The following is a 9405-nucleotide window of genomic DNA, read 5'->3' on the forward strand; positions in this document are numbered from 1 at the left end:
ATGTAGTACTTGTACTTTTGAAAAACAAAAGTGTAGCACTTGTAGCAGGAGTAGCAAAGAGTACAAATAGCAAACCACAAGAGCATGTCCACCATAGGTTTGGTCTGGCAGGTGGGCCCGGAGCCGACCCCGGACCGAACCCAACCCAAGGCAAGCAGGCCAGATGTGTCCCGAAGGGGGGGGTGGGGGGTGGTGGGGCTATATATACGGGCACCGGGTCTCCTCTCATCGGTTTCCTCCTTCGTCTTCCTCCCTCGGCCCGCCCCTCCCCACCCCAACCCTACTTCCTCCCTCCCTCCCTCCACCCATCCAAATCCAACCCGGCACCCCCCCCCGCACAAAAGCGGCGAAACACCCGACCCAGCGCCGGAAACAAAACAACTAAAACGAACACACAGCGGGCGGGCGGGCGGGCGGCGGCGGGAGATCGCCCCGGGATTGGCCGCGGCCCCGCGCCGATTCCCGATCGGGTGGGGGCCGATCCCCGCGCCCGCCCCAGATCCCCGCGCGATTCCGCCGCCGGCGATGAGTGCCCCCGCCCCATGCTCCCCCCGGCCACCGGCCCACTGAGCCCGCGCCCGCGCCTGCCGCAGCGGGAGGAGGAGAGGAGGTCTGCTTGGGGGCGGCGCCGGCGGCGGAGGGCTCTGGTCTTGGTGGTCGGCTGATCCGGCGGGCGGGGCCCCAGGCGGCCGTGCCATGTCTCGCTGCTTCCCGTTTCCGCCCCCAGGATATGTCAAGACCGCGCGCCCCGACGCCCACCTAGCCTCGCCCCTGCTCGACAAGGTGGACAAACAACACACCACCCCAATCCCCATCCCCTCTTGCTCCCTCCATCGCTCCATTACACACGGGAGGGGGGGTTCTAGAACATTGTGTGCCGCCGCTATTTCATTGGTTGGTTGCAGAAATTTCTTGGGAGCCAGGCCTTCAGCTCGCCTATCTGCGGTCAGGACTAGTTGCTTATGGCTGCGCTATGATGAATCTTGGCGCCGTTTCGGTCCCTTGGGTTAGGTCACTCGCAAGCGCTATGCCCGGGGTTCATTCCACTGATTGGTAGAGAAGCTAGAGAACAAAGTAGGGCTGAGCCGATGGTTTCCTAAAGAGTGCTGCTTCTGGCAAATTGAACCTGATAGGGCATGGCAGATCTTGCGGCTAGTTGCGCGCGCAAGGTGGGGCTTTCTGCTGGGTGGATTGATGGGAGAAAGTATGCGGGTCTATGTCGTTACTCATTGATTATTGTCGCTTGGGTCTTGCATGCTTCACACAAGTAGTGTATTATAGGCAAGAGCAGATTTAGTATGAGAGCGGCTGCGGGTTTATGTCGTTACTCATTGATTATTGTCGCTTAGGTCTTGCAAGCTTCATACAGGTGTATTATAGGCAAAAGCGCATTTAGTATGTCGCCACTCGGGAGGCTTACTAGGGCGAAAAGTTATTTAGGTCGGCGGAAAAAGACGCAAATGTTTCTAATTTGTCGGTGTGCTGCTAAAAGCGTGACTAAAGTTCTAGAGACGTTGCTGCCCGCTAGCTATTGCCAGGGGTTTCCTTTGTCCTGTCACATGACTACTTTCTGCAAATATCCTCCTCCTACAGTTAAAGTTCATGCTGTGCACTAAACTGGTTGACCACATGTTTACAAAGAATATTATTTTTCTATGCAACTCGTATTTGTCCTGGTCCTGTGGGAGTTACCATCAGTTTCTGGTGTAGATTGGCATAAAGTTGTCCATCCGTGCAAGTATGAATCACTTAGTCAGGGCAAGTCCATGACCACACTGATGAAACAAAGTTTCCTAATTGCCGGTCTCACACAACGTGTTCTAAATAAGCGGTACCTATGCTGTATAGGCCATACAGGATGGTGGATTGGATCGATGTAGGATTTGTACTGTATGTAAACATTTGATTATAGGTTTTTATTCATCTCAGTGCAGTTAGTTGTTGTTTATGTGAAACTGCAATTCAATATTTTTGTGTTCTAAAGGCTGTTATTGCTTGTTACTCCTTCTGTTAGGAAACTGATTATGCTTTATCGTAGATTTCTTGTTACATTTTTTATGATATCTTGTTGTTTTGGTGTAGCCCTTTTCAATTGCGCCCCTATAACAATCATCATACTATCTAGTATCTGCAATAAATACTAGTATCTATTCTGGCATGGTTCAGAACTTGGGAATACAGCATACGTGCAAAAGAGAGCCTCTATTTTTTAGAGAATGAAGCTTATGAGAAAGATGGGAATGGGATATTGGGATGGACTGGTAATCTTGTATGATGATTTCTTAATGTGCGTGCATCTTGCTAAATGATCGTCTTTATGTGTCCATGCTTGTTCCCTACTTCAAGGCCTTTTTAGGAACAATTTGCTTGGTCTTTGATACCTGATTATGTGCTGTAGAAGCTTCAATTATGCCAATAGTTTGCTGGATTGATCCATTCAGTTGCAATTTATCTGTGTCAAATGACCCGCTTAGCAGCTCTGGTTCCATTCCACCACTATATCTATTCCTACACTTGATATAATAGTTTATATATGTTGGTGTTCCTGTGATTGATAGACTGTCAAATCAAACTAAAATGACATTTCATGATTCATCTGTCTGCTTATTTCCCGTTTTCTTCTGTTCCAGGGGAAAATTATTATGGGTTAACATGTATTCAAGTTTGTTGATAATGCATATAGAAAACATAAATACCTTGGCAGTTCAAAGGGCAATAGCATTTTCGTGGGCCTTTTGGCCTGGGTTGGCTGTAAGCATGCCTGTCACATTGTTCTTAATATATGGATGATCGTATATAGAGGAAAAGTTCATCTACTTCTATCATATCTTTTCCCTATACATGAAAACTGGTAGCATAGCCAAAGATTATCCACTAGGGATGCTGTATCCTAGAGATATATTATCCACTGTTAAAGCTGAGGAGATGTATTCATTATTGTGACCTGAACTCTTGAGCAGATTTTTCTGTCATCTTTGTATAAGAATCATATCTGGACCTCCCTTAGGTGTCTTCTGACATCATCATGGGATTAAATTAAATATGTTTTGGTAACTGAACTCATGTTATGTTTCTGAATAATATATTTTCCGCACAATCCTAACAAACTTTAAATTTCCAATGCTAAAAAGCTCGAGAGGGGAATTAAGAATTATGCTAGGCAGCCCTTACATTGCATAATAACTGTAACTCCATGAATGGATATGTTTATATTGTCACTTACAAACACCATAAATAAATGGTATAAGTGCTATATAACACATCAGAGGGACAAGCATTGACTTAATGTTCTTGGTTAGTTTTAGCTGTCATGTTGTTTATCAATCTGATTATTGTGTGTGCTCTATTGAACCTATGTGGTTAGCATTATGTTTTTGCCTGCAATCTGTGTTATCTTTATGTACCCTTCGCAGTTCCATGTTGCTCATCGTGGAAAAACTACTGAGGCTCCATTCAAATACATGGTTTCTTACAAGATCTGGTCTGACTAACTCTATTAAGGACATTTGAGGGTTTCATGGTTTATTCTTTTAAAACATGATAAGCTAAGACAGTTTCACTAAATATGGCAGATGTTCATGCATTAACCCTGCCCTCATAGAACATGGCAATAAGTTGTCATGATTACAAGCATGTAAGCATGTCCTTAGAGTGCATCGCAGGGAATTTTTGGCAAGTTCATTGTAGTGACTTGCAGCACTGCTGCTTTACTTTATTGACTACCTGAGGTGTTATGTTAGATTTGTACTCCCTCCGTCCCAAAATAAGTGACTCAACTTTGTACTAACTTTAGTACAAAGTTGATTTACTTATTTTGGGACAGAGGGAGTAGAATATAGTCTCAATAAACTAGCTTATTTCTTTCCTCATGATTGTCTAAAGTACTGGCTTATGTCCAATCTTATGTTACAACCTTAACTCTCTATGGTCCATAACAAGGCTGTTCCGTGGCACATGTTTAAATGTGGGGTGACTTAGACTTAGTTTGTTTCCTTACTAAATGTACACATCCTTCTAAATTTATGACATATTTGGTCCTTGAATGAATATGGTGCAAACTTTAGTGCCAACTTGATTTCTGCAACCGATGGTCCATGTATAAAATATGTTGGTTAACTTCATCAATGTGGTTAGTATCAAAGCAAAAGCTTTGACAACACATAAAGTAGTACTATTACCGGGTTTGCGGCTGAACAGAATTACTCAAGTCATTAGACTTGTTAGCAAAAATAAGTATAAGCTGCAATCAGAGAAGCAGATTGTTTCCCCGGGTGTTATTCAATGGTTATGTAGTGCGAGTTCATAAGTTTAAAAATAATATTTCAGATACAAACTCCACAAATCTGGAATACTGTATGCCATTTAGGTAGTGTTAATATTCACTGCTCATTGTAGTTTCTAATTGTTTGTACTAATGGCAGCTTCCCATGATAGTGATGTGTCGTAGATGTTTATATTGGCATGACCATTCTGGTAGATCAACAAACTCATTGTTTTTCTTCGCGGTTTTTTTGGACTGTTCTTTGCAAAATATTCGTTGATAATGTTTTATTCTTATGTTTGGCCTCTTCTTTTGAACTTTATTGACCTGGAATCAACCATCTTTTTTCAGGAGAAACACAAGGAGAAGAAGCATAAGAAGGACAAGAAGGACAAAGATAAAAAAGAAAAGAAGGATAGAGAAAGGAGTAAAGATAAGCACAGAGATAAAAAAGATCGAAAAGAGAAGCACAAAGATAAGAAAAAGGACAAGAGCAAAGATAAAAGCAGGGAATCTGAAGGGACTGAAAGACATGGTGAGGCTCTCCTTGGTCAGAAGTTTGAAGAGAGTAGCAGGAAGTCTGAAGAAATTAAGGATCCTATATTCAGGGAGGAACTGGTTAGAAAGACACAAGATCAGAAAGGGGTGGAGAATCGAGCTGTTAACAACTTCACTATTTCAAATGAACGAAGTCGTGAAGGTTTTAACGCTGCACCTGCATTGGAGAATGACAGGACTGCAGTTAACAAAATGCGTATTCACTCTATTGACGCTTCAAGGAAAAATGAGGGCTTGGGGCAACAGACCATCACTATCAATCAACAGAAAAATGGGACATCGATTCGACGCAGCGAGAACTTCAACAGTTCATCTCAAGGAGGCTCTGATGGCTTTAGTACAGCACCTATGGTGGAGAAGGAAAGAGTCAAAGTCACAAGACCTCTCTCCAACTCTACTGATTCTGTGCCAAGGAAAGAGGGAACGGGGCAGCGTATCAGTAACATTAGCATACTGGTGCAGAAGAGAACTGAGAGCCCAAATAAAGAGACTGCAAAGAAAGAAATTGGCACCAACTCTCCGTTGCTTCGAAGCCCTGCTAATGCTATGCACAGGGGAAATGGTAAGGTTGGTCGTCCGGTGGATAGCGCACCAACATCCATGCAGAGGTTTGAGAGTCCATCAACATCTGGTGCATCAACAGGGATGGATAGAAGTCTACCTAGGTCAACTATCCCAAGCCCAAGCATTACTATCCGAAGGCCAAATGGGATGGTTCGGCCAACTGAAAACTTGTCCATTTCCACTAGTAAGCCCAATGCTGGAGGTGTTTCACCTGCCATGGGCAAGGAAAAGGGACCAGGTGGAAGAATGCTACAGAATACTGTTTCAGCTGATCAGAAACTGGTTGGTGCTAAGCCCCCAGCTCTGGGCAAGGAAAAGGAACCAGGTGGAAGAATGCTGCATCCTTGTGTTTCAACTGATCAGAAACAGGTTGATTCTAAACCCCCAGCTGTGGAGAAAATTGCAGTTGGAAGAGCTGAAAGGGTGGAAAAGGTCAGAGATGGGGCATCTGATGATACAAAGAAAGAGGACAAAAAACGTGAGCGGCATGAGAAAAAGAAGAGGAAAGAGAAACACAAAGAGAAGAAAAAGGAGAAGGAGGCAAAGAAGGAGAGACAGGAACATAATCACAAAGAGCATGATAAGTTAAGAGAAAACAGTATAGATTATCAGATAGACAGTCTGATAGATAGTCTTGACACGAAGCCCTTAACCCCTCCCTTGGCTCCTCCAACTGATGATGCGAAAGTTATCCTAGCCGATGAAAACCTGAAGAAGCGAAAGAACCACGAGATGAATGGTTACCTACAAAGTGAGTTCCTAGCTTTGCTTTTTATTTTGCACTTACCACTATTGCATAGCCTTGTAGAACACCATTATACCTTTTTATGGTGCTTTATGTTATAAGACTTCTGGTGCTCTGTACAGACCATCATGAAATGCGGCCTACAAAGTTACCGAGACCAGCCCCCTCCAGCAATCATGTGGAGAATGGTACAGCATCTCATGTAGCCGCGCCACCCTCTTCCATGAAGCCAGATGCCATGAAAATCGAAAAGGCTGAACGGCTCCCTAAGAAGGAAGAGAAGGTCAATGGCAACAAGGAAGCTCAGCAGCGACCTTCACTCGATTCAGGGCTTCGAGATTCTCTCCCTAATAAGAAGGAAGAGAAGGTCAATGGCAACAAGGAAGCTCAGCATCGACCTTTGGTCGATACAGGGCTTCGAGATCCTCTCCCTAAGAAGGAAGAGAAGGTCTATGTCAACAAGGAAGCTCAGCAGCGACCTCAGGTCGTTTCAGGGCTTCGAGATCCTCTCCCCAAGAAGGAAGAGAAGGTGGCTGTCGGCAAGGAGGCTCAGCAGCGACCTGCAGTCGTTTCAGGGCTTCGAGATCCTCTCCCTAAGAAGGAAGAGAAGGTGAATGTCAGCAAGGAGGCTCAGCAGCGACCTGTGGCCGTTTCAGGGCTTCGGGATCCTGGGGCATCATCTGGGAATGGCGCACCTGCTAGGAAGTCACCTCACCCAGATTTCAAGTATCTGGGGCAGATATACAGCATCCCCGAAGCACCTCAGATCATGGAGTGTGATTACGGTGATCAGGACTGGCTGTTCGAGCGGCGTAGCACCCAGCCAGAGAAGGCCAAGATGGAGACCGAGGCCGACGCAGTGCCCCAAGTGTGGGCTGAGGCTATGAAAATCGACCCGGCTGACGTCATCGCTCTGCCATACGTCATTCCTTTCTGATACGATATGATGCATCCTGAACTACTGAGCAAAGATCGTGTCAAGTAACTGAGCACTCAGCACATCAAGTTTGCAACTAGTTTCTACTTTCTAGCACTGCTTCTCTGCTACAGCTTGTGTAGCTCGGCGGCAGGCATGGGTGATTCATCCATTGGTGGGGTAGCTGTAGACCGGTGCGTGACAACTCAGCACTTGTGAGAGAGCTGGCAGGTGTAGAGTATCGATCCCGACAAGTGCTGTGCTGCCCGGAGAAGAAGAGAAGAGAAGACATTGGTGTCTGTTGGTCGTCGCCGATCCTGCGACAGCGGGGTCATGATGAGCTAGCTATCCTTGCTGCATATGCTGCTGCCGCTGCACAATTTTGATCTGTATGGTGTAAAAGCATTTTTATAACCAACATGTACATTAGAGAGACAGGAGAAGGGGAGAGGGAGAAGAGGAAGAAGAGACTTTGAGTGAGTGAGACATTCATTTATAGTTGGATTGGTTGGTGAGACACACACATAATCTGCTGCTCCTGCTGCTGCTGCTGCCTGATTTATTCTTGTTCCCAGAGTTGGCATGTCGTTTTGTGTATATAACTCTCCTCTTTTTTTAGTGGTTTTACATTACATAGATGATGGTGTTTTTGCCGAGGTTTTGTAACGAACGCCTTTGGTGTTGGAGAGTCACTGCAGGCAGGGTATGAGGCTTGATCGCAAGTTAAAATTTGGCTTCCAAACACTTTGAGAGTGGGCATGATACTTTTCTGCTTCAGTCGGCTGGCTCTCTAGAGGATAGTTGGTCATGATGAAATTACAGTTGCTGTCACTTTTTTCAGGTGTGTTAATGGATGGTTAATTCTGCATTATGTGTTTGAAATTAGGCGACCGCTTCTACTGATGTGCACAGAAACAGGCAGTAAATTCAGAACAATGAACAGCTAAGATAAGCATGAGTTTCAGTACTTGGCTAGAAATTTTAGTTTGGTGTCGCTCAGAGACGATGGTTTAGGCACGACCAAAATATTCGAGAGTACATCTCATACATAGATGTGCAATCATCAGTAGAAAAAATAAATAAACATCCATACAGGAAATTTATCAGTGAGATAGTAGTAGTAGTAACTTGATACCTAGGCCCACATGTCGCGTGGAATTTTCTCGACAGTAGTGCAAGACGGTGATGCTGGACAGTGCGAAAGTGTTCTTTTGCTCCCGAGTTCAAATAAGCTCGGGTAAACAGTAAAATCGTAAAAAAACAAAATGAATTTTTTGTTGCAGTAACCTTTGGCAAATGTTTTCTATGTTTGAAAATTTTCATCATGAAATGACATTTGTGGAAGTCATGACAAAAGGAAAAAAATTCTGTACTTTTTCTATGTTTGAAAATTTTCATCATGAAATGACATTCGTGGAAGTCATGACAAAAAAGGAAAAAACAAATTTGTACTTCAAAATGCTTTCAAAAATAGCATTATGTCATGTGGTGCAAACTGGTTGGCCGTGGTGAGAAATCTTTTGAATTTTTTTAGATAAAGGTGTGGATTATTTTTTAAATGTATTTTGTCTTTTTAGATGGAGGTGAGGACCTTTGGTACTTTTTAAATGAAGATTATGCAAAGTGGCACTCGCTGGTAGGATGCGGTGGTAATTTTTTTCTTTTTCCTTTTTTTAGATGAAGGTGAGTATCTTCTTTTGCTGAGATGTTTTTTTAAGAAGGAGGCAAGGCCTTTATGTATTTTTTTAAATGGAAACATGCCTACAACTTTCTTTCAAGCAGCGTCATAGGATGGCGCCCCAACCACTAGTACTCCCTCCGGTCCTTTTTACTCCGCACATTAGCTTTGTCTGAAGTCAAAGTTTGCTAAGTTTGACCAAATTTATATTAAAAAATATTAACATCTATAACATCTAATAAATATAATATGAAAATATATTTCGAGATGGATCTAATAATAAATGTGTTGTTATGTGAATGTTAATATTTTTTTGTATAAACTTGATCAAAATTGGATGAGATTAATTTCAGACAAACCTAATATGCAGAGTAAAAAGGACCAAAGGAAGTATCTATCATCAAGTGCAGCATCAGCATCAACATGCATATATGTGGATGGATGGAAGTGGAATCGGAAGCGTGTACTTGAAAATGCTGTTGCTTGTCGTCCTGCGTACACGCGCAAAGAAAGAAAAGAAATGGCAGCGGTGGTTACTCGCTGGCTGTCACGTTGTCACTGGTGCAAAAAATGCAGTGCAATGCAATGATTTGTACTACTCCCTCCTTCCATCTATATAGGATTTAATGCGTTTTTCAATACTAACTTTGATCAAATGTTAGAGCAATAATATATGACATGCA

General features: G+C 43.6%; 1 protein-coding gene across 1 annotated transcript; it reads left to right on the top strand.

Annotated features, from left to right (window-relative positions):
* The first annotated feature begins 253 nt into the window (after positions 1–253).
* Positions 254–7750, top strand: LOC125553148 (glutamic acid-rich protein-like). The gene is made up of 3 exons (XM_048716932.1): positions 254–783; positions 4613–6134; positions 6251–7750. The coding sequence occupies exons 1-3, from the start codon at positions 697–699 to the stop codon at positions 7063–7065; spliced, it is 2424 nt and encodes an 807-aa protein (XP_048572889.1). The 5' UTR covers positions 254–696; the 3' UTR covers positions 7066–7750.
* The last annotated feature ends 1655 nt before the right edge of the window (positions 7751–9405 follow it).

Source organism: Triticum urartu, chromosome 4 (assembly GCF_003073215.2).
Source record: "Triticum urartu cultivar G1812 chromosome 4, Tu2.1, whole genome shotgun sequence".
Classification (NCBI taxonomy): Eukaryota; Viridiplantae; Streptophyta; class Magnoliopsida; order Poales; family Poaceae; genus Triticum; species Triticum urartu.